The 26,793-nt window shown below is 37.2% G+C and overlaps 1 protein-coding gene across 1 annotated transcript in view; it reads right to left on the minus strand.

The window, feature by feature from the left end:
* Positions 1–9,388: 9,388 nt before the first annotated feature.
* Positions 9,389–26,793, minus strand: part of LOC119508493 — a 152,628-nt gene continuing 135,223 nt past the window's right edge. The window contains exon 3 of the mRNA XM_037802095.1: positions 9,389–9,563. Coding sequence (XP_037658023.1) covers positions 9,446–9,563 — 118 coding nt within the window. The 3' untranslated portion in view covers positions 9,389–9,445. The remainder of the gene's footprint in view (positions 9,564–26,793) is intronic.

Genomic DNA, 26,793 nt, shown 5'->3' on the forward strand with positions numbered 1-26,793 from the left:
GTGACTAGTACAAATAGTTGGTTGGTCTTAAGGATCTTTCATACTCTCTAAGCTTCAGTGATTGATATATTAATGGCCCAAAGAGACATAAGCGCATTTGTTGGCATCTTGAGTCAGTGTATGGTGGAATGAGAACATGGGAAAGGATGAAGTATGGTGGAAAGGAATTGTTCTCACTCTTCAGTGTCTCTCCCTGTTCTGTAATCCTCGTCCCCTCACTAACATTCCCTAGCAGGGAGCTATTTGCTTTGAAGGAAATATCATTTTCAAAGGGAAGATCAGGAAATGGTCATTGTCTCTTGCTTCTGGAAACCTGTGAGTAAGGGCATTATTAAAACTGCTGTTACCTATTCTAGAGGCAAGAGAGATCAAAAGCCATATCCCAAAGGCCATCTCAAAGCTGTGAAACTGAGATCCTCACTTGGCAGCAGCCGAGAACAGAGAAGCTGGGCACTGACAATAAATGTGGAAGTGCTTCAGAAACCAGAGCATGCTCCACTGATGTCAGTTATTATCATCCTTTCTGAAAGACTACAGAAATATCGCCTCAAGACCCCATAGTACTCAAAACAAAGCAACAGTAACTCAAAAGCAATTGTATTCCTTTTTAAAGCATATGTTATATTGCAGCATGGAAAACAAAGCCTCATTTTCTACTTAATGCCCACTTGACAGACTTGGTGGAATAAAAAAGTCTCCTACCATCTCTCATCTACTGCATAAGTATGCACTGAAACAGGCCTGTTATTGAGTAACCAAAACACGAAATGAAAGCACTTTGCCACCACACCTCCTCTACTGCTGTATGAATGATAAACATCCAATAAAAACCATGGGCACTAAAGCCAGATTAGTATCAGCATTATAAAGACTTTCACCCATTTCAGGAAGAAAAATGCACTACATAGTTATAATCAGGAATGATGAACTATATGCAAATAAAACAAACAAACATTAGGATTCATGGTGGGTAATACATTTACCATTAGTACATAGAGATGCATTGTAGGTGAAACAGAAATATATTTATTTTTAAAAGTAAAACAGGAAAATTATGTTATGTAACCTAATTTTTAAGGACAAAGGAAGCCCTTCTTCCCCAAACCCGATCACTCATACCTTATTTATTGATAGCTGAATATGTAAGAACAGGACTTGATTTCTTTAGTTCAAGGCTTTGCTCCTGGTTTAAAACATAAATTCTGGAAAAGGGAGCATTTAAAATTTCTCATAATTTGTTCCCAAGTGTGAATGGGTTTCTTGTTCTTTCTTTGGAGCAGGAAGATGTTGGTTCTAAGAGGGGATGGGAGGAAGAAGACAAGGGACAGCCCATAGTTATCTTCACAGATTTTTTAGGGCCAGGGCAGCCTGAGATATTGTGGCAGGGATGATGGTATTTACCCAGTATCCATCTGTGGTGAATTGAATTGTGTACCCCAGTTTGGACATGTTCTTGGTCTTGATTTGCATTCTGGCAGGTGTGGACCCACCTGAATAAAATCTCTTCAACATTTTACTTCAGTTAAGATGTGGCCCAACTGAATCAAGTTGGACTTTAATGTGGATTACTGGAGTCCTTTATAGGCAGAGTGAAAGTCAGATAGAGAAACCAGTAGAAGCCACCATGTGCATTGCCATTTGATAGAAAAGCCGAAGACAAGGGTTGCTGGCAGTCAGCCCCAGAATGTCACGATTTTCTAGATGAAAGCATTGCCTTGCTGATGCCTCAATTTTGGACTTCTCCTGGCCTCAAAACCATGAACCAATAAATTTCCACTGTCTTAGAAAATCCAGCAGCTGGGAAACAAAGACACCGCCTTTCCCTTCTCTGCTATCATAGTCTTAATTTTTATTTTGGATAGACATGTACCCAGCTAAAGACCATGCTTCCAAGTATCCCCACTCCCTCACTCCTTGCAGTCGGGGGTTGCCAATGATGTACAAGCAAATTATTTAGTAGAATTTCTGCGAAAATTCCTTTTAAAAAGTAGAGGTCTCATAGTCATAAAACATAGACTGTATGTTACCAAGAGATAGATTGAAGCTAGAGAATCGGGAGTGGTTGCCTAATATGTACAGAATTTTTAACGAGTTTGAACTTAACTGTTTGGAAATGGATAGAGGGGAGGGTAGATTGTTCCATTGAAATTATAAGTAATAGTGCTGAATTGTCGGTGAATTTGGTTGAAAGGGGTTGTTAAGAGTCATGTATGCCACTGATTAACACTATGAATGTAAATAAATTCATTCACGAACCCTAATACAAATGTACAACACTTGTACAAAGAGTTAATAGAGTGGTGTATGGGGTAAACTCTTAATTATAGTTAGCAGTAATATCTTAATATTCTTTATCAATAATGGGGGGGATAAGGGGTATTTTGGGTTTTCTTTTTTTATTTCTATGCATTATTTTCTATTTTGGAGCAATGAAAATGGTCTAAAATTGAGTGAGTGTGAGGATGATTGCACAATTAGATGATGATACTGTGACACATTGATGGTTTACTTTGAATGGCTTATATGGTATGTGAATATATTTCAATAAAATTTGCATTTGTAGAGGTCTTCTGTTGAAGTTTTATCTACATCATGTGACCTTAAAAAAAAAAGGTGCAGGCCCCAAGAGGCACACTTTTTTTGACTTCTCACCTCCTTTATTATTCTTTCTATTAAGAATGCAGGTATGAGGGCCCACAAAGGGCTTGCGTTCCAGCAACCATTTTGTAAGCATGAGATAAGAGCCAGCAATGTTGGAACAGAGAATTGAAAGGAGCCTGGTGACATCGGGGAGCTTGGTGTGGTTTGAGCTATATGTACCTCATAAAATCATGTTCTTAAATTTAATCCATTCCTGTAGGTGTGAACCCATTGTGAGTAGGAGCTTTTGATGAAGTTACTTCAGTTAAGGTGTGACCTACCTCAATCAGGATGGGTTTTAATCCCATTACTGGAATCCTTTATAAGTAGAATGAATTCAGACATGAGAGAGAGAGAGAGATCCATAGAAGTAAGTAGCTGAAATCAATGAAGCCTGGAATAGAAGGGAGAGATCAGCAGATGCCACCATGTGCCTTACAAAGTGACAGAGGAGCCAAGGATCACCCGACAGCTGGTCTTCAGAAAGAAAGCATTGCCTTGATGATGTCTCGATTTGGACATTTCTACAGTCTCAAAACCATGAACAAATAAATTCCCTGTTTAATGGTATTTGCTTTGAGCAGCCTAGGAAAGTAAAACCTGACCCTGGACTGCTCACCTTTGGACTTCTCATTGCAAGAGAAAAAAGTCAGTCTCTGTCTTAGTTAAGTCACAGTTTTTTTTTTTGTTTTTTTTTTTATGTATCTGCTACTCACAATCAAACTCAACTCCTAACTAATACAGATATATGTGTGCTTTTTGTAGTAAACACATAAACAAAACAAAACAAAATTAAAATATCTTGGATGAAGTTCTGTGTCTAGTTCTGGATCCTGCAACAGAAAACAGATATGGTCAACTCAGTAAGGTTTCAGAGGAAAGCCTCCCCCCACTCCCCATCCAAATGCACCTCATCCAAATGCATTTATCAGGCATGTGATTTCCTGTAGTATTTCACTGGGTTCATAATAGAAATAATTTTTGTTTTCAAGTATTTCACAATCTGTGATAGATCACACAGATGCAGGTATGATGAAATATTTGAAAAACAATAGCTGCTAAGACAAGTTAAAGAGACCAGGAATATTTGGAGAGAATATAAAAAGTGATGTAAGATGCCTATGTGGGAGGATTATTGTACAGAGAATTTTGACCTACCAGTTCACATATCGTATGAGAACAAGCAAAGAAGAGATGGTAGTAAAATAAAAAGAATTTTAAAGTAAAATGGGGGCTCAGAAGTAGACTTATAGAGAACCTAATTAAGTTTATTTATACTTGAGGGCCCCTCATTTGCATGGACCCTTTCCAAGGTCCTGGGAGGGGTCCCAGACATATGGTTTTATGTTTTAGTTAAAAAAAGTTTGTAAATTTGCAAAATTGTTGTAAAATTTTTAGTAAAATACTTTTTGCAAAGTATGTGAAAGTAATGTATTTTAATCAAAATCAGTTAAGATCACTCTTTCTTCTACTCCGACTTCCCGTATGTCACATTTCCCCTTGTGCTGGAAATATGGTCAAGGATACCTTTAGTTTGCATTTAGTGGGATACAGTTATGAGGGTCACATTTACTTCTGCATGCAGTTAAGCTATTGCCAATGTATTTGTCAGAGTTCTCCAGAGAGACAGAACCAATAGGATATATGTATATTTGTATATGTATACACACACACACACACACACACACACACACACACATACACACACATATTATCTGTTTCTTGTAAAGAATTGTCTTACTTGATTGTAGGGGATGGCAAATCTGAATTTGTAGGGCATGCTAGAGTTTTGAAATTCCAGTGAGAATGAGCAGCAGCAAATACTGTAAGCATCTGGAAAGTGGGAGAGAACCAGGTTTGATGTATAGAGCCAGAAGCTACTCTGTGGAAAGTTCTTTCAATCATCTGACATGTAAAATTTTAAGTAAAGTACTGGATTTTCAATGATACGTAGTTAAAATGGAAATTCTTGTTCATCAGGAGTATTCTTTTATAATGCAGCATATACAATTATAAACACACTATATATATAACTTTTATATTGGAATTGAACAACACAATCTATCAGAATCTCTGTACTTATAGGCACTAGCCTATAGCAATACTACAAAACAGCAGCTATGGCCATGTGTAAAATACATTTTATGTAGCCCAACTACTAAAAAACAGTTTTTTAAAAAATTAACTATACTAGGAGAAAGACTGACTTATCTTTCTAGTTTATCTATTGAAAATATTATAAAATAATTCATATGAAGTGATGACCAAATAATATGGAACCAATCAACGTAGAAAATGTGTGATAGAGGTGTGTCAGATAGTTAATGAAGAAAACATATCGTGTTATTTACTGGATTTTTGTGGTGTTTGTGGTCTTTGTCAGCTTTTAAACATTTGTAATTTGTTAGAATTTATCTCATTTGAAATAAATATTCACCTTCTTAAAAGGGCCTCCAAATTATATATGTTTCTGTCCCCACATAACCTGCATCCGCCCCCGTGGGAGTTTCATTGACCCTTTCAGTGCCTGGCTCAGGAGATCTCAGTTCCTCCTTCCCACTGGATACCTGTTTTAGTTTGCTAGGGCTACTGTGACAAAGTTTCACAAACTGAGTGGCTTAAAACAACAACAAGTTAGTGTCTCATGGTTCTGGAGGCCAGAAGTCTGAAATCAAGGTGTTAGCAGGGCCATGCTTTCTCTGAGGCCTGTGGGGTTCTGGCAGTTGCTTGTGGCATAACACTATTTTTGCCTACATAATGTAACTGTCTTTTCTCTCTGTCTATCGTTCAAATTTCCTTTCTTTATAAGGACTCCAGTTGTATTGGATTAGGGTACACCCTAATCCAGTTCGGCCTCATCTTAACTAATAACATCTTCAAAGATCCTATTTCCAAATAAAACCACATCCAAGAGACTGGAGTTTAGGACTTGAGCATATCTTTTGGTGGGTAGGTGGGGGCACAATTCAATCTGTAGAAATGTCCCAGCTCCCACTCTTTCCTTGTGCTTATGTTATCCTGGTGCATTGTACAGGGCTGTCTACATGGGGTATTCAGGCCTGTGGCACTGAGAGGCATCAGTCCCTCAGGCAGTTGATGAGGTATTGGATCAGACAAAGTGGACCCTCTTGGGGCAACCAGCAGGAGGATCATGGCATGAGAACTCTGGGCAAAGGTTTTGGGAGGTTCACACTGAATTGAAGGCTGGGAAGCTGGTGGGTTTCAGTTTTCATGAGACTCTGTGCACTCATAGTTATATTTCCTCAGGATAGGTTTACAAGTTCCTTCACCACCTCTCTTTCCCCACCCCCTTGCTCAAGATCTCTGATTTCTTTTTGTTCTGGAGGAAATTTCTCCCTCTTTCTTGGAGTTTCCATTGGAGGTGCTCCCTCTTTTCTGAAAATCTTTTCTCTTGTTCTTTAAAAATAGATTTTAATGCTCCTCAAAAATAGATCCTAGAATCATTTGCAGCCAAAAAACTAATTCCCCTTTCCTGGGGTGGCAGAAGGGGCTTTTAATCTTTAAATCCTCCCAGGAGAATAAGAGGAAATATTTGTATTCTATCTTTCTAGAGCAGCAAAGAAAGGGAAGAAATAGCACTGTTAAGTTGCTGTACTAAAAAAGCCTTACCGTTCATATCCTAACATATAAATGATAGGATTAATAGAATTTTGGCATTAGAAGTGAACTTAGAGATCCTCTAGTCAACCCCAACAATTTTACAGATGAAGAAAGTAAAATACAAAAAGGATAAGTGATGCTGCTAAGGTTAAGGCCCAGTGAACTGCAGAGCAAGGTTCTATTTCAGACCTCTGAGTCCCAGTCCAGTGGGTTCTCACTCTCTTATGTTCAGGTTAGATGTGGGGAGGAAAATTTAGACAGAATTGTTGAGTGCCATATTAAAACTATTTTATGATAATGGATTTAGAAATTTTGCTGGAGGTTTAAAAAAATTGAATAAGTTTTCATTTATTTGAGTTGATTTGAGCATGGCCTGTCTGAAGTTTTCAGAAAAAGCTAGATGAATTTTCAAGATCCTTTTAGCCTTAATAGTGTATGATTTGCCTTCATCCATCCTCTTCAGCAGGTATTTCTTGAGGCACCTTCTATAAGCAGAGCACAATTTTGTACACAAAGAATAAACTAAGAGAATGAAAAATAGAGTATAAAACATGGTTCAAGCCCCCTTGGATTTTAATATCCACTTGGGGAACAAACAGTGCCCCCTTATACACAAACATACATTTGATAATAATATATGGCACTATACGTTACTTGTCAGAATTACAATAGGGTTGAGTACCATAGCATCCGTGTGGGCAAAAATGCCTATTGGACCAAATTCTTCTCCTTAAGTAGAGATGTGAGTCAGGATTGTCTTACAGATGTTTTATAGTCAAAAGTCATTATTTTGAGTATTTTTCAAGGTTGGACAATCTCCCCTCACAAACACTTTGAGGTTTGAGTGCATTTGTGTGCAATTGTCCTAGGAGGTAATGCATCTTCTTGATAGAGCAGGGCCTGAAAACCGAGATGCTAATTCAGGGAGATGGCTCAAAAGGGAGTAAATGGCTCAATTTAGGATGGGAGGAAAGAATCAGTATACGTAAATGTCTTGAAATCAGGTACATTCTTTTGTCCAAAATTTTATCTACTCTTTTTTTTGGGGGAAAGGGGTGTAGGAGGGAAGCATGCAAAATTATGCCTCTCTAGTCTTCAATCTTCAGAGCAACAAAGCAAACAGATTTGTGAAATACACACTGATTTTTCTCCCTTGCCCTTGCCTCCATCCCATCCTCTAGACCATTCTGTGTTCCTCATTAAAGATTCTCCTTTGCTGAGGATATGTGTGGCAGGAAGGTGTGGGGGAGAGGAGAGAAAAGCAGTTGATGTAAGAAAAGAGTTTGATACATTCCAGAAAGAGGGTCTGATTCCTGAGCTGAGTCCTGAGGAGGTGATAAAAGCCTGAAAGAAAGGGAAGATTTTGAGACCAAGGAGGTCATATAACTCTAAGGGAGAGTTCTAGGAGGTTGAAAGATGGCAGAGGAGGAATGTCTGCACAGAGTCCAGACCGGCAGGGTGCGGACAGCTTTGTTAGTTCCTGTAGGTTCCTGTATTCTAATTAATCAGGGACTCAGCAAAATGATTATGATAGCCACATGTGTGTCATGGAAGTAGGAGATGGGCATAGGTGGATGGCCTCGGGGAGCATCCTACCTATACCTAAATAGGCTGTGGCCATGGACCAGAGGCCTCCCTTCCTGAAACTTGGCATGACGTTGACCTCCTGGGACTCAGACACAACCCTACGGCAAGGGGCTGGGTCTTCAGCTGACAAAAGAATAACTTCCTGCTGTTTGGGGGGAAATAGGCCTTCAAAATAGAAGTTGTTTACTATGTACAAATAAAGTTTTACTTCTGCCACACCTGAATTTATTCACTGAGATTCATATCCAAGATTCCAATTTATTTTCCTCTCTAAAATATGTTTTAAACAGTTACTCTTGCCTTTGTCTGAACTGTTGAAGTTTCAAAGGCAGGATTCAGATAAAAATTCACACAATCATACTAAGACTGCTTGACTCCTTGTGGTTTCCAACTAATTTTTCTGTTAACTGTGTAGTTTAGCAAGTTCAGTTTAAAAATTTGACGTGACACTTGGCAGTAATAAAGCCCTTAGCAAAATCCACCAGAGCTATTTTCCAAATGGCTTGGTCTCTCTGTTGGAAACACTTCTGTGCAGGTTGTTGTGGGGCATTTATATTGGGACTGTGCTGGAATTTACAAAATCTGAAATTGGAATTTATCAATTCATGTTACTTATGCACTCTTATGCACCAGAAACACAACTGTCTTAGCAAAGAGCAGAAAATGAGGGAATAGAATCTGCCCTAAGCCCAAGCATGCCAGCTTCTTAATTGCTGAAGTCAGGGAGGATGAAAGGGGAGTGAGTGGTCAGAGGGCAAGTTCTTTAAAGCCATCTAAATTTTATGGTGAGGAGGTTTCTAGATGGTTAGCTTTAGCAGAGAAGTAAGGATGGGGAGGTCCCTTACTTGAGAGTGTAGATCGATATGCTACACAGGCTGGGTCACAAAAGATAAAGAGGTCTGGGAACCTCCATCAGCACTTAAGATGGTAATAGGAAAGAGAGATGGAAAGAAAAATGGAAAGCAAGCCTTGCACAGTGACTGGAGTAGCTATATTTTTTATTGATGTGAAATTCACATAACATAAAAATACAATTTTAAAGGGTACAGGTGAGTGGAATTTAGTACATTCAAAATGTTGTAGAATCACCATCTATATCAAGTTCCATAGCATTTTCATTCCCCCAAAGAAAACCCCATACCCAGTAAGCATTCACTCACCACTCTGCTTCCCCCAGCCTCTGGCACTGCTAATCTGCCTTTTGTCTCTATGGATTTACTTATTCTAGATATTTCATATAAATTCATTAGCATAGTGTTTTCAAGGTTCATCATGTTATAGCACTAAAGTAGCTATCATTTGATGCATGACTTTTGATGGACCATATACAAAGTAAAATTTAATTATGTGTGTTTATCACAGCTTTGGGAAGAAGTCACTTAAGGTCCAGTTCATTTCCCAATGTAGACCTCTTCCTCTTCTGGATTCTTTGTATTTGAAGTGGAAATCAGTTGTTTTTGTCTGCTCAGTCTCTGAACCCCTGGTAACAGCTCCTGATTTTGTGTGGGGCGTGGTCCTTTCCTCAGTGTTTGGGGTTTTGATAACGCCGATCCTACCTCCTCACTCCAGGAGTGGGCAGTGACCTCAGGCCTGTCCATTAGGAGCTCTCATCTCCTTGGCCACAGTTCAAGAATGGACACATAAGAGCTTCTTTTCTGTTGAACTTGAGGCTGGAGGGTTTACATCTGCCAGGTGTCTCCATGTGGAGAGTCAAGCTAACAAAAAAGAAAGCAGAGCTCTGAGTTGGCACGAGAGAGACTGAATCCTGGGAGCATTATGGGGCACTTACACTAGCCATGTTTAAGTTTTTAGTCACTTGAGCTTTTTTTTATTTTTTTCTCTTAATGCAGTTTGAATTGGATTTCTGTCACTTGCAACCCAAGAAGGAAGGAACATGGCCACACTCACCCTAGGAGGTAGGGCAGTGTGGATGAGGAGGACAACCTATTTCCATGCCCAGGTAAAGCCTTAGCACTCTTCTTTGGAAATGAGGACTCCTCTGCTATAAATCTTCCTGGATTGTCTGAGTAGTGGTTTAAAGATATCATTTTGTTAAAGTTGTAGTGGAAAAGTAAAATTTTAATATTTACCTACATCCCTATTTATGTCTTCAATCTTGAGTATTTTTAATGTAAGTGTATATGAAAGGAGAAAAAAGTTCTAAACTTTTTTCTCTTTAGTTTTGTTGCATTAGATCCTTGATAGGAATACTTTTTTTGGCTCAATAGATTGAGGGATAGAATTTCATTTTAATAATACAGAAAAAATGTGGATCATTTTACCAATAAAGAACTTTGAGGAATACTATTTTATGTCATCAAAGTCTTTCTGAATTAAGTTGTCATAGGTGCCGAAAACAGAAAAACTATGGCTTTCAAAAAAATTGGAGTGGATGTTTTTCTTAGCCTTTGTAGATTGTTGTATTTCATACTATTAAAAATGGGAACTCAAAAAATTCTGTAAAAACCGTTCTCTTATTTAATCACATGACTTAAAAGTTTTATTTAAGATGAATTCCCAATTAAAATTTGGTAAAAGGTAACCAGGAGAGAAGTTCCTTCCATTTCCTCTTTTGTTTTAATTGAAAAGAAAATTAATGATAGAAAATAGGCATACTAAAGTCAAAGATTTCTTTTTTTAATGTGGAGATCCACTTTACCTTTGTGGCCCTTTGTGAACAGCCTTGTGGACTGAATAGCTTCACAAAAAGTTACCTTTGTATACAGAGGAGAAGGGATCAGTTTCTTTAAAAGAATAGATTCTGTATGTTTTAGCAACCCTAAATAACCTAGTAGGATATTAATACTTTTTTTTTTTTTTGCAATCTGAGAAGAAGAAAAGATGCCATAAATAAAATATCAACCATATCAATATCAGGAGACCTCAGTAGTTCACTTGGTGATATTGTGATCCATCATCTTTAAAAAATCTGACAATTTCATGTTATAATGTAGAAGAATAAGACGATGATATAGCTCAAAGTACGCTGAACACATAGTAAACAGGTGGCATCCTGCACAACTGCCGTTTCCTTGGACTAGACTCAGTCCCTCCTTGAACCCAGAGGTTCTCAAACATTTCCTCTACCTCTCCCTTTTCCTCTACCTCCCCTTCCGTCATTAAAAAGAAACTTCTCTGAAGCCACCAAATAGGATTGGTGGTAACACTGATGTCCCTTAGATGGAACTTCAATGATATGATAACGAATTTTTTTCCAATGTGTTAAGTCCATTATTTTTGGCAAACCATGAAATTATCGAAACACACAAGAAGAATCCAGACTGGCAGCTACTTGGAGAATGTTCTCAACTTCTGGAGGTCCCTGGACAGCACTTTCAGAATTGCTGTTTAGTTACTTAGTGCAGTCATTCTTAACTATTCTTAAACCTACTAGGTTATTTAGGGTTTCTAAAATGTACAGAATCTAATTTTTAGCACCCTGGAAACTCTTAGCCTTCTGATTCCAGAGCAATTAAATCAGAACTCTAGGGATAGGGTCTAGACAATTTTTAAAAAATCTTCAGGTGATTCTAATATGCAGCTGGGGCTGAGAGCCAGTGGCTTAATGTCATGTCACATTACTGCTGGAGTCCAAACACTCTGATAACCAGAGGCAGAGGTGAGCACTCATCACTGCTCCTCACAGCCTTGTGCCTCTGTGTGTTTGAAGTTATATAAAGCCTAAGTGGAACTAGGACTAAGCCTGGTAATTGTCATGGCAATGCCCTAGATTTTCCTATCAAATCCAATCTTGCTTAGGATGGGAAGCTAGGAAGTGAGTCTAGTAAAGTTAAAATATTTGTGTCCCAATTTAGAATATTCAGCATTAAATTCAAGAAAGTTTTGCCATAAAATTTCAAACACTGAAACTTTTTAGTGTAGCAGATCTCACCTGAACAAAAAAAATTATCATTAATTGTAAAGTATGCTTGATCACAGAGTATTACCTAGGTAATCAGCATCATGTATAGCCTTTAATACCTCCTCTCTACTGAATGTGAGTTCTGCATATCTGATAACAAATTTGCAAATTTCTCTACTTATGCCTCATCATTCCCTTCGATTGTAAATGAAATAAGTGGAATTTGAAAATCATAGAGCTGGAAGGGATCTGTGGAAACCATTGTTTTAGTCCTCCGCCTTTGCAACTGGATGCCTAATGTACCGATGGCTAGGCTACCTGGTAGTCAGTTAATTTCATGAATGCTGTAGCATAGATAACAGTAACATCCTTTTAACCAGCTTCCTCCCTCCACTCCCCTTTTTCTCCATATTAGAGTGATCTTTTGAAACAGAAATCTAATCAAGTCACTCCCTTCCTTGGTTAAAATCCTTAACTTGCTCCTCATTTGCCTCAGGTCCAAATTCAAACTCCTTAGCCTCACCTACAATCCATCTGTGAACTGCCTTGGCCGTGTCTTCCCCTGTGGATTTATCTTTGACAGGTTCTGTTTCTTGCTCTAAATTGCAGTTATACCAGGATCCTAAATGCAGTTCTCCAAATGTGTCCTATACTCCACCATACATTTGCACATGCTTTCCTTCCTCTCTAGGATGCTCTATTTACTCCTATGTAAGGAAACCCTTCCTCCATTCTTCTGTTTATGTAGTTCTTATTGGGTTATAATGAGAAGGGGGGGCATCAGAAATTGCAGCACAAGGTGTGGAAAGTGGAAAAGGGATTAACTGAGATGAGGATAGATGAATGGATGGTATTTACATGCTGAAGTAAGAGGTCTTCTTAAACTTATTTTCATAAAGAGCGTCAAAGTTAAATACAAGACCAAGTTCAAATGGGTTGAAAATAGAACCCACCGGAGGTGGTGGTCGTGGTGGTATTTCAATGGCCGTAATGGGAAAGAGAATGATTCTCTTTCTCTCTCTCATCTATCTAATCTATCTAATCTATCTATCCTCTACCTATATATATCATCTATCATCTACCATCTCTCTATCTTTCTCTCTATCTATCTGCCTGTCATCACCATCATCGTCATCTTCAGCTGGATCTCAGGTGCAAATGTTTAACGACACTCCTCAGTTTATGGCAAATTATCATCATTAGTTCACACAAAGCTGCTACTCTATTTAATTTTGTTCAGTTTTGCCTTAGTTTATAAAAGCTTTCATGCACATTTCCCACCTCTGTTCCCCTTCTCCCACATAGGGAACTGTTCCAGTGCATTATTTTGGATTCTTTTATTTCCACATGTTTTGGGGGCTACATATATTTTTAATTTGCTTTTAACAGTACTATGTTTTAGACCTTTTTCTGAATATTTCTTTTTTTCACTGTTTTTAGTATCACATATGTTGCTATGTGTATATCTGTCCTGTGGCCTTCTAACAGGTGCAACAACCATATTGCAATCCAGGTTATAGACACTCAGATAATCTCTAACTCCCCATCCCATCCTTACAAACAATATTGAAATGTATGTCCTCTGGTATATTCCCTTACAGACATGTGTGAGACTATCTTTTGGTTAGGTACTCAGAAATTGAGGTTCTGGGTCCTACATATGTGCACGTTTAGTCCCAAATTGCACTACAGATTTGCCAGATTGCACTATAGAATGGCTGCACTCTTCCACCCAAAGTGCATGATATCCCCAACTCTCCACCAACACCTGGCATTGTCCGGCTTTCTAATTTCTGTCCCTTTTACAGGAATAAAGTGATATCTCATTTTGTTTTAACTTGCATTTATCTGAGTACTAATTAGTTTGAATGCTTCTCCCTATGCTTCTCAGACTTCCGGTTTTCCTTCTTGTAAATTACGTCCCATTTTTTGCCCATTTTCTTCCAGGGTTCCTAACTTTTCCTGGTTGTTTTGCAGCATTTCTGGGTACATTCTGATTATCATCAGTCCCTCGTTAGTTTTACATTTTTGAAATTATTTTCTCCCAATCTGCTCTCTGCAGAGATCCTTAGCTTTGCTTTAATCAAATTTTTATGTTTTTGGCTTTATGGTTTCTGTTTTAGGGGGGTTGTTTAAAAAGTCCTTTCTTACTTCTAGGTCACAAAGATATTCTCTTGTATTTTATCTTATTTATTTATAGTTTTCTTGTTCACATTTAGATCTTTGATACATTTGGTGATCACTTTGATCCAAGAGTTATTTGGAGATACACTTTTATTTTCTCCATGGAGTGAATTGGTTTTCCTACACAGACTCCTAAATAAATCATTCTTTCCCTATTGATTTGTAGTGGCACTTGAATTGGAAATAAAGTCAGATTATAGGTGTGATTCTGAGTGGGTCTGGGTCTGATTCTGAGCTTTCTTTCTTGTTGCTTTGGTTTATTTGTTTGTTCTTGCAGTGCATATCACACTTTTTTTAAAAAAATGACTTTTTTGTTTATCTGGTTGTCTGATACACTAAGTTTTCCTCTTTAGTGTTCTTTTTCAATATTTATATAGCTATTTGTCGACAATTTGTTCTTGCATAAAATTTTTAGACTCAATTTATCAATTCCCAAAGAAATGCAACTGCCATTTTGATTGATATTGCATTGAATTTTTAGATTAATTTGGGGATAAATATCATCTTTGCAATATTAAGTCATCCAATCAAAGAGTATGAATTGTCTCTCTATTTGCTCATTTTATCTTTACATCTTTCATTGAAGTTTTAATTTTTCCTCATGGCAGTATTGTGTGGTTTTGGTTAAATAATTCCTAGATACCATACAGTTTTAATTTGGTAGTGGTGTATTATCATTCATATTTTCTAATATGCCTTTTAAGACTTTGTAAGTTTTAAATTTTTGTAAGTTGATTTTGATCTGGCAATCATGTTGAGCTATACGAATAGCTCTAATAACTATTTTATTGGCACTTTTGGATTTTTCTGCTCAGATGATCACATGATCATCAAAAGGAAAAAAAGTTTTGTCTTTTCCATTTCAATCCTTATACTTTGTACTTCTTTTACTTTCTTTATAATTTTGTTCACATCCTCTAGAGTTATGTTAAGCAGTAGTGGTAAGCATGCATATCCTGTTACATTCTCAGTCTTAAAGGGAATGCAGCTAAGGTTCTGGAAGTTGGCAGTATTATTTGGCTTTCCCCATATAGCCCCATAAAAATAGAGGAACTGGGATATCTAAATTAAAGACTCATGGACAGTATCTAAAACACAACTTGATGACAAAGTATCCCCATGAACCTATAAACACACGTGTGGGGTAAAACCCCTGTACGTCTCCAGAACTATATGCTAGTATCAGCACTGTGAGTGGGAGGAAGTTGAGGGAAGTAATGCCAGAAGGCATTGGAATAAATATTTAGGAACCTCCAGGGAAAAATGTGAGCCATGAGCTTTAAATCCAGACAAGTTTATCTTCAAAGGTAAAGGCTGCATATGCATAGTGTCATGATTATCCAAGAGAGATCAAGTGGCCAAAAAAAAAAAAAAAAAAAGATTATAGACCTAAATAACATAATAAATAATAAAATTCTTTCTTCTGATAGATTGAATCTGAACACTGATAATAGAGACTACTCCTTCTTTTGAAGTGCATATGGAACCTTCATAAATATTTAACTTTATTTTAAATCACGAAGAAAACATCAATAAATTCTAAAGAAAAAAAGATGCATTCTGTAAGCACTGTACAATTAAAATAGATATTAATAGCACACTTTCAAAAGGGCTCTTTCAATGGAAATTTGAAATACATTATTTACTGATTCTTCGATTAAAAGGTAAAGTGAAATTGCAAAATTTTTGAAAATAACATTAATGAAAACACAATGTAATAGGGCTGTGGGATATGGCCAAAGCAATTATCAGAGGAAAACTTATGGCACTCACTATTTTAAAAGTAATGAAAAAATAAAATAAATTAAATACCAAATTCAAAGAGCTAAAAAAAGAACAAAATTTTCCTAAAGAAAACAGAAAGAAAAAAAATAATAAAGACAAAAGCAGAAATTGAGATAAAAGTTGAGTAGAATTACAAAAATAAATCCAAAAGAATTTTTTGAAAGAATAATAGTAAAATAGACCCATTCATTAACTTAATCAAGGAAAGAGAAAGGACAAATACATAAATTTACAAGAGAGCAATATCATAGAAAAAAAGGAAATTTTTAAAACTATGAGACAATTTTGCCCAAATCAGTGCAAATAAATGTGAATACCTAGGTGAATTAAATAATTTATTTTATTATTATTTATTATATTAAAATTGAGATACAGTCCATGTGCCATAAAATTCACCATTTTAAAATGTACAATTTGGTGGTTTTTAATATATTCACAAGGTTGTGCAATCACCACCACAGTCAACTTGTCTTTAAACATTTTTTATTGTGAAATATAACATATATGCAGAAAAGTGATAAATTTCAAAGTACATTTTAACCAGTAGCTATAGACCAAATTTCAAAGTAGGGTATCGGTTACAGTTCTACAATTTCAGGTATTTCCATCTAGCTGTTTGAATACACTAGAAACTAAAAAGAAATATCCGTAAAATGATTCACTAGTCATAATCATTTGTTGAATCCTAACTTCTCTGTTACAATTCAGTGTGTCTCCTAGACAACATATTTTTGGATTTTGTTTTTATTTTTTTAATACCATCAAAGACTGTTTGTCTTTTATATGAGTTAAATCCATTTACATTTTTGTAATTGCTAGTATAATGAAACTTATTTATCCTGTCATATTTCATATTTACAATTTAATGCACTTTCTTTCTGTTTCTGTATTTTCTCCTGGCTAAAAAAATTGTATGTACTGTTTTTGTTCTGGTGTAGCTGCCTTTAAGACCTTTAGTCAAGTTTATTTATTTCCATTAATTTCTTAAATTCATCAATGTCTGTATTTTCTTCCTAACTGAACAAATAATTTAGCGAACTCTCATATCCCTCTGTTCCCTTCTCCACTCCTATCATATTGATATTGTCTCAAATTTTAGTTCTAGCTTTTTTTTTATTTGTAAATTTTTTCTTTTTATTTTGTTATTGGTCCTTAAAAAACAACAACAAACATTACCAAGGACTTTGATTATCTTCTTTTATTTTACCATGTTTTTAGAATGTTGTGTACTGCTTCCAACACGTTTTCAGTATGTGTCTTTGTGTGGCACTCCTTCATTCTCAGTCTTGTCTGAAATATATATATTTTTGACCTATCACATTTGAAAGACAGTTTGGCTGGACATAAAATTCTAAGTTCAAATTTATTTTCTTTTAATATTTTAAAATATTTTTTTCCATTTTTTATCTTGTGTCTACTATTCAATCTGATTCTTGCTCTTCCTGGTGATCTCTTCATTATCTCTGGATTTTTAAACAATTCTTTCCTTGTCTTCAGTGTTCTTAAGTTCTATTTGAATCTTTCTATGTTTTGATTTTCCTTATCCCTCTTCTTAGGCCTGCTGTGAACCCTTCCAATTTGTGTTCTTTCAACTCTCAATTCTTGGAAATTCGTCTTCATTGTTATTACATACCTAATAATTTAACTTGATCCTTTAAAATGTTATCTTGTTATTGCTTCATATTGCTGATATCAGCCTTAACCTCTTAATTATATTTACCATGGTTATTTTAATTTCTTAGTCTATCTCTTACCATAATTCCAATTTTAAATGGTTTTTATTACTGAGTTTGCTTTCTTTCTTATATAGTACTTGTTGTACTCCTTTTACGGTTTTTCTGATTATTTTGTCCCGAGAATTCCTTTTCCCCGTAAGGTGTCAGTTACTACACATGGTAATGTATTGGGGAAGAACAGAAAGCACAGCTTCCAGTTTATGTAGCTCCAGGTAAATTAGATCCAAGTGGAAAGGCCCAGGGAAAAGAGCCTCAGGAGGCAAAGCACTGATGGTGATCATTCCAATTTGCCCACCCTTCACAAGCAACTTCTTTCTTGAGTGTTTCACATTAAACTCATTAGAAGCAGCAGTGTGGGGAGGAAGCAGTCACCTTAGATTCTATTCCCTAGCTCTGGGGGTTTGAAGCGGGAGGAGGATGGCAGTGAATGCTAAGGTTAGTTTGTCAATCTGCACCCACACTTTTCATCCCTTCTTGCTCCTGCAGAGCTTTTGTACTGCTCTGGTTGTACCCTACTGATACTTGTAGCCCGGGCTTTTGCTGCCAATTTCTGTGGTGGCTGGGCTGGCTATGATTGTCCCAGGACTATGTGGGGGAGAAACAAGAAGAGGACAGAAAGGTCATTGACCCCTCTGGTTGCCTCTGCTGCCCCTCACCTCCTCCCCCTTCCGCCCCCTCCAGCCTGGAGTCCCTCTCACTTTTCCCTCCCAACACCCGTAACAATTCCTGAGTCTTTGCATTCCCCAGGGACTTCTCACAGTGTTTTGTTTTGTTTTGTTGTTATTATTTCCTGAAATCCAAGTTTTTCTCTGGCTTATATAAGTTTCTTGAGGATTGATTTTTGAAAAGGAGTCAGTGCCCAATGTAGTTTGTCATCTTGACAGATGAGAGAATGGTTTATAGAATGAGCAGGTGTAGCATAGAAAGGGGAGAATTTGAGATAGCAGATGTATGAGTCTTATGGAGAGAGGCTACAAATGTACACCAAGAGATGCTTTTTTCTACATTTAATTTTTATTTTAATTAATGCTTGTGTATGTATATGTGTTTGTATGTATGTGTTTGTGTGTGTGTATATATATATATGATATAAAAAGTCAAGTAATGCCATCAGTTTATAATGAAAACCATAGTCCCCACCTTTCCCTACACCCAATTTCTGCTCTCCTGAGGCAACAATTTTCAACATTTTTTTTTTTTACTGTTTCTTCTGGTATTTACTTCCACATTTTAAAATAACTTGTTTACATTGCTATTTTTTTTTTTAATGTTAGATATTATCTTTGGCTTCCTAAAGTGGAAGATGAGGATTTAACAGCTGTACCACACGGTTTCACATTTAAACTCTAGAAGCAGTGGTGTGGGGAAGAAGCAGCATATTTTCCCCTTCCCACATGGTCTCTTCCCCTTCTTATGCTGTCCTCCCAATATAGTTACATCGCTGTTTCGGTTATAAATATTCCAAATTTATATATCATGTCCATATAAATATCATTCATACCTGAGACATGTAGTTTGCTAAGATTATATTTCTTTCTTACATAACTCTTATTTTCATGGGGTTATTATATGCTTTCTTGTATAGTGGACATTTGTTATTCAGACTGCCTCTAATTTCTGAATATTCTCCTCTCATTACTTTAATGGTTTCTCTCTTTATAAACCCTGCATTCTCAACAGAGAATATTTTAGGGAACATTTTCCAGTTGTTAGATTGTAAACAGGTGTTTTGATGCCACCAGTCAGCTGTACCTGACCAGATTCAGAATCTGGATCCAGAGCTGAAATACTCGGGAAAGAGACAGAGCTTGAGGCCTCCATTTTGCAGGTGTGGAGTTGGCCAGGCAGCACAACAGGGTTCTGAGTCCAAAGTGTGGCTGCAGCAACAGATTTGACAACCTTCTGCTGATGGCAGAGGCAGTTGGAACCGGCACCCATGGCTTGGTGTTTTCTGAGAGGTAGAGTGTCTCTCAGCGGGCAGCTGTGTGCTGTGGTGCTGGGATTTTGCTCCTGGAAGTACTGTCTATTTCTATCCTTTGGGTCTGGGAGCTCTTTCTAGCTCATAATCAAACTGGCCAGAGTAACTTCTGTTTTATCAAACTAACCTGGCCAGTATGCATTAAAGGCCTAAAAATGTCTTTATTTGTGCTGTAAGACATAAGAATTTGATTAAGTTTAGAATTCTAATTATAAACCACTTTCCCTTATATCTGGCCTCTAGTTCTGTTTTTGAGAAGTCTGAAGCCATTCCTGAGTCTGCGTATGTGCTCCAATGCTTCTCTCCAAAGCTTTTTGTTTTATCCCAAAGTAGTGCTTATTTATAATTTATTTGCTTTTATGTTTTCAAATCTACAAATGATCAGGGTTTAAAGAGTCAAAGAGTTCTGAGTCTCCTAATGAAAAACAGATATTTCATGCTTTTGTCCTCCAATTTTCTTGTCCCCAAAGGCAAGCACTTTCACCACCATAGGCTGCTTATTTTGGATTTTTTCCTCCATGTTGCTAAATTATATTCTTTATTGCTATTTCTTGGTTTTTCAGTTTTTGATATTTTATTAAGCTTCTGGTTTGGAAGATGAGGCCTCATCTCTTTCTTCCCCTACTCATCACTCTCATACTCTTCCTATGCTCCCATGTCCTCAGGTCAGTTATATGTATTTTCCATTAGATCGCCATTCAGTGATTTTATTCACTGTAACTATAAATGCTGTTCACAGATGAGCCTTTAGTAAACCATTACAACATTTCCTTAATACACAACATTTTATCTTTCTTAGATTCAGCAGATTTCTTGTTTAAGTTTTTATTTTTGGTTTGTTTTTCTACATTTTAACTAATAGCTCAACCTCAATGTTTTTGCCAATTGTCTTTCTCCACTCCCAGGATGCTTAGAAATTCAGTATTCTATTTCCTTCCTCTTCTGAAGGAAGATTGTAATGGTTAAGTTTATGTGTCAACTTGGTTAAGTTATGGTGTCCTGTTGTTTGGTTAAGTAAGCACAGATCTGATTGTTACTGTGAGGATATTTCATGGATTTAAATCATCAGTAAGTTGATTGCATCTATGGCTGATTACATCTACAATCAATAGAGAAGAATGCCTTCAACAGACGTGAGAAGCGTCTCACCCAACCAGTTGAAGCTTTAAAAGTAGAAGTGATGATTTCAGCCATCAGAAGAGAGAATTTCCATGTCTACTTCAGCCAGCCAGCATCTCCTGGAGAATTCATTGAAAACCTCCATTGGAGTTCCCAGCTTGTGAACTGCCCTATGGAATTTGTACTTGACCATCCTCACAGTGTGTGAGCCAATTCCTGTAATACATATTTCCAGTCAGTTCTGTTTCCTTAGAGAATGCTGACTAATACAAAGACTCTAATACAAAGACTCTTAAAGACATCTTACCTCCTCTAGTCTGGATTGGTTGCCTTCTGCTGGGTGAATATCTGACATTTACCATCATCTGGAGAGTCCCTTTGCTGTTCTCTTACGTTGGCTCTTTAGTTTATTCTCTCACTTCAATGGCGTTTTTCATGCTATTAAAAAGTACATGGGAGATCTTTCATGTCAGAGTAAACTTTACTTATGCCTTCTGGTATGGTGGTTGAGGGTCAGTTTCATGTCTGCATGGGGTTGAAGAGGAGATCTGTAGGGCCAATTACACTAACCAATCCCCTTTTTCCATCCCCACTTACACCCTGAATTTTAGCCCTATCTGAAATTTTCTGGGATTCTGTAGCCAAGATAGGCTTGCTACTTCTTGGATTATCTATCACCACTGCAGACACTTTAGTTTCAGATTTTTCTGCCCTGCTTCTCATGAACTTTATACAGCTGAGACAAATAGGAAAATTATTAAGTGTGCAGAAAAAACAAATCTTTAGCTTAAATTGGGTGCTATTTAGACTTAAAATGTCAATTGTTCATTCTATTGTGAGAAAAAGGAGGGGGATTAAACCTACACAAAATGCTGGACATGAACCATTGATGGTTGGATCTAAAATGCAACATATAGTTAAGAATTTTATAAATTTTTAGCATTTTGGAGATGGATCACAGTAAGTCTTTCAACATTCTCACATTTGACCTTTGTATACCTTCCCAGGAAAATATTAAACATGAAGATAGATGACTGCCTTGCTCCTGAAAAGACTTTAGGGAGTAGGCACTGGGGAGCTCAAGCAGTGCATTAGGACATTCCTGCAGCAGGGCTGGCTGTTATTCAAGACCCAGCCTATGAAATAAGACATACTGGTTGCACATATTATATTTAATGATGTTATGTCTCAACTTCTCTTGACTGGAGCAACTCTGGGTACCTGTGACTTATTTATTTATTTTGGCAGTTAAGGATAAGGGGTTGGGCAGTGCAAACTGGGGGATCCCGTACCTGACATGACTTTTCTGTATTCAAAGGACCACCCCCAAGTTGTCCCTATTGAACCAAGCCAGTTTCTATGACTCTCAAAGATAGATTTCAATACAGTTTGTATGTTTCTTCTTTACCAAATTGGAGTTTTAAATCAATGATAGGGAAGAAAGATGTAACAGCTTAAATCTGAGCTGTTAGTTGTTTTTTGTTTTTTTTTGTTAGAGTCTCTGAACAAAAATTCAAAACAAAAATCAAAAAACTCAAAGCATCATTAGATTCATACACCAGGGAGAATAACACAGTTTTGGAAAATAGTGATACAGTTGATAAGAAATGTGACTCTAATGGCCACTGAACCTCTCTTGAAATGAAAAGAGGCGAATAGCCCAAACCGGCTCCACATCTGTTCCTGTTTGCTAATGCTGCCGTTATGCAAAACACCAGAAAGGGATTGGCTTTTATAAAGGGGGCTTATTTGGTTATAAATTTACAGTCCGAAGGCCATGAAAATGTCCATATTAAGGCATTAACGTGAGTATATCTTCACTGAAGAAGGGCCGATGGCATCCAGAAAACCTCTGTTATCTGGGAAGGCATGTGGCTGGCATCTGCTGATTCTTTGCTCCAGGGTTCTGGTTTCAAAATGGCTTTCTCCAAAATGTCTCTGGGTTCGCTTAGCTTAGCATCTCCAAATGTCCTTCTGTCTGCATCTCCAAGAATCTCTAAGCGTCAGCAAGCATCTCTTGGGGCATATTTTTCCTCTCTTAGTTTCTCTGGAGCAGACACTAGGCTAGCACCTGAAAGCGTCAGCAAGCAACTCTGTCAGCTTCCAAGCATCCAACATCTGTGTGTCCTGGCTTAGCATATCCCAGGGCATTTTCCTTACCCTGCTCTCTGTGAATGCTCCGTTTAAAGGACTCCAGTAAACTAATCAAGACCTACCCTGAATGGGTGGCTTCAATCTCCATGGAAACATTCAATCAAGAGGCCACACCCTAATCAAAAAGATTAATCAGCCTGCCACCACTAGATTGTATTAAAGAATATGGCTTTTGGGGGGATGTAATATATCAAATTGGCACAACATCTGTGCCTCTTGCTTAAGGAGTGTGTCTGCTCCATCACAGCTGTTTTCAAGGTCTTGGAAATCAGTTCACTATCTTAATCGAAGGTTAATTGGACCCACAGAATCTTTTGGTCACACTCAGTTCTGCTATAGTCATATGTGACAGTTGTGGCAGCTGTCCTGATTCTTTGGGCGATTTGTGGCTTGTAGCCATGACTGTGACTAATGAAAGACACATTATCCTTTGTAGTTAAGAGAGATACGGCACTAAAGATCAGTTCCATATATTAAATAAAAGGTGTAGGTTGGAAATGAACAAACTGATTCCAATAAGATAGGGGAGATTATTTAAATTCAATACTAAGTGGTTGTAACTGTAAGGAATTCAAGTATGAGAGGTTCTAGTCAAGCATTTTTTCCTAGAAAAAGCAAATCTCTAAAGTAACCAAAAGTAATCAGAATGTATCAACTCAAGAGAGAACAAGATATGGCACTCGGAAAGGAAAGGTAATAACTGCAATAATAATGTTCAGGCTCTGTTATTTTTTGGGGCTGGTTCAATAAAATGTAATGTAACATTAACAATTTCTTGGAAAAAACCAATCAACTGCTCTTCTCTTTTTATCTATGGCTCTACATTCTGTATGAATTATTCACCACTATGGTTAGTCCCTTATAGTCAGTGCATCCCTTAAGAATTCCGGAATATTAAGTAACAATGAAAGTAAGATTTGCAATATTTTATTTAAGAATAAGTGTTAATTAAAGCTTTATTTATAAAAGATCATCTGTTTTTAGCCAGAATGCCTCCTCAATTTCAGCTATTGATTTCGCTCCATTCAAACCTAGGATTCTTGCTATGTATGGTATACTTATGCCATCTTTTTCAATTAAAAATGCCCTATTCACTGAAAGGCTGATTTTTCTACACTGTTTGCTAACTTGTTATGTTGCCATAGCCTTTGGGAGATGGCTGTGGTAATCATTTTATCACTGCGTGCAAACTCAAAATAAAGGTAACGATCTGTAAGCATTTCTGTTTACTCAAGTTGGGCATTGGACTCCTAACTGTAATGTTCACCTTTTGTCTATTTGGACTAGGTCTCCCTGTATGATAATCAACAGAGTCTTTTTAACTAAGAGTTTTATAAAGATAATAAAATGATTTTTTTAGAATGATTGAAACCAGACCCTGGAATTAAAACTAGTTGTCAACTTCCTCAATAATATAGAAACAAACTTTGGGCTATTGTAAAGTGAAATTTTGATCTCATTTTCCAGTTTTCCTTTCTCTGAATAAGTGGCTGAGGAATATTTTCTGTCATGATAGCTGTTCTGTTGAGTTCCCCTTTTCCTTGTCAACAGTCTGTGCTCTTCAGTGTCCCAGGTTATCTGTGCTGGAATCAACCCATTTTGCTATTTCCAGATTGTTCTCAGGCTCTGCAGATGTCAATGCCCAAAGTTCACTTCAAGTCCAGGTTTTATCAACTGTTTCTGTTGAGGGCAGAAAGCTCTGGAAATTGTTGATGTCCTACTATCCTTCTGTACTTGGGAGCACTTAGGGATTCTGTGTCGGTCTTTCCATTTTTTCCTTCTTACCTGAACACAGTCCTACATTCATGTTCTCTCTGCCAGCTGTGGTATAGCCTTCTCAGTTGTCTTGGAGTTAGGTAGAGGGTTCTATTTGCCTTCTTCTGGCTAAAAGAGAAGACTCTACGTGGTGGAGTCAAACTGAAAATGGACACCTCCATTAAGTGGTACTAAGACATTTCCTACTCAATGCCATTAAACATCCCCCAAGCAACAGTGGCTCAGGAGATGCATGATCCCCATCTACAGTGTATACAAAAAAACCCACTTAGATACAAGGATGTGTGTTGCAGGAGTTAAGAATTGTGTACCTCCATAACCAGCCACCCTCTTTCCCTCCCTTCATCCCTCCCTCTTTTCTCTCCTTACTTCTTCCCTTATCAACCTCCCCTCCCCCCCAACACACACACACCAATTGCTTTGGAAAGAAGTTTAATTTACCATACTGGAGACACAAAAAGTGGCCTTCTTGATCCATTTTCCCATACATTCTCAATTCTGACTCTGCCTCAGATTTATCTCTAACGGCTTTTATGAAAATGAGAAGCTTGTGCCACACTTTTTTTTTTAATTTAATAAATTTTATTTTGAAATAATTCAATCTTACAGGAACAGTTGCAAAACAAGTACAAACCCCATACATAGAACTCCATCATACCCTGACCCCCTCCCCTGATACCCCGATCCACCACCTTTAACATCCTGTCACACCACCATTTCTTTCTTTCCCTCCCTCTCTGCCTCCCTGCCTCCCTCTTTATCTATCATCCATCATCTATTGCTCTGTCCTCTGAACATATGAGAGCAAGCTGCACATATCTTTGAAGAAACAATATAATTCATATATACCTTTCCCATGGACAAGAACATTCTTTTAAGCAATCTCATTAAGTGCAGCTAAGAAGTTCAAGAAATTCAACATTGATACAAAGCTTACATTCTATATTTCCTTTTTGTGTGTGTGTGTGTGTGTCCCATCTGTATTCCTTTGAGCCTCGTCTCCTCCATCCTGAGATCCCATCCAGGATCATCCTTGGCATTTAATTGTCATCTATTTAGACTTTTTTTTTCAATTGTGGAAACATATATATAGCCTAAATCTTCCCATTCCACCCTCTCCCTAGCATTCCATTAGTGGGATTAATCACATTTAGAATGTTGCAATGCTATCACCTTCGCACCATCCATTTCTAGAAGCTTCCCTTCACCCCAAACAGAAACCCTACTCTCATTTCTTAACTCCCCATTGCCCCTTCCCCCACTTCTCAGAACCCCTACTCTACTTTTCATCTCTATGGTCATATTCTATAATACTTTCTTTGTGTTTACCGTGGGGCTTAAATTTAACATCTTAAATGTATAACAATCTTGTTTTTCTTTGATACCAACTTAACTTCAATATGACACATAAACTGTGTTCCTATACTCCATCATTCCCCCACCTTTATGTAGTTCTTGTCAAAAATTACCTATTTTACATTGAGTCCAAAACCACTGATTTATCATTACAGTTTATGTATTTTAGGTCCTGTAGAAAGTAAATAGTGGAGTTATAAATCAAAAATACAGTAGTATTGGTATTTATATTTACCATGTGATCTTTACTGGAAATCTTTATTTCTTCATGTAGTTTCAGTCAATTGTTTGGTGTCCCTTCCTTTCAGCCTGCTCAACTCCCTTTAGCATTTCTTATAGGACTGATTACTGGTGATGAAGTCCCTCAGCTTTTGATTATCCAGGAATGTTTTTATCTCCCCCTCATTTTTATCCCCCAGGTGCTTGAATTCTCCAAGTCTCTGATGGTTATTGACTTCTATTTGTATTCCATTGTGGTCAGAGAATGTACTTTGAACAAATTAAATTTTTTTTTTAATTTATTGAGGCTTGTTTTTATGTCCCAGCATACGGCCAATCCTGGAGAAAGATTCATGATCACTAGAGAAGAATGTGTGTCCTGATGACCTAGGATGTAATATTCTATATATGTCTGTTAAAATTTTCTATATCTCTCTCTCCTTTCTTTGTTTCTCTGTCAGTAGGGCTCCCTTTAGTATCTGAAGTAGGGCGGGTCTTTTGTTAGCAGAATCTCTCAGCATTTGTTTGTCTGTGAAAAATTTAAGCTCTCCCTCAAATTTGAAGGGGAGTTTTGCTGGATAAAGTATTCTTCGTTGGAAATTTTTCTCTCTCAGAATTTTAAATATGTCATGCCATTGCCTTCTTGCCTCCATGGTGGCTGCTGAGTAGTCACTACTTAGTCTTATGTTGTTTCCTTTGTATCTGGTGAATTGCTTTTCTCTTGCTGCTTTCAGAACTTGTTCCTTCTCTTCAGTATTTGAGAGTCTGATCAGAAT

The sequence above is a fragment of the Choloepus didactylus genome, chromosome 13, assembly GCF_015220235.1.
Source record: "Choloepus didactylus isolate mChoDid1 chromosome 13, mChoDid1.pri, whole genome shotgun sequence".
Taxonomy (NCBI): domain Eukaryota; kingdom Metazoa; phylum Chordata; class Mammalia; order Pilosa; family Megalonychidae; genus Choloepus; species Choloepus didactylus.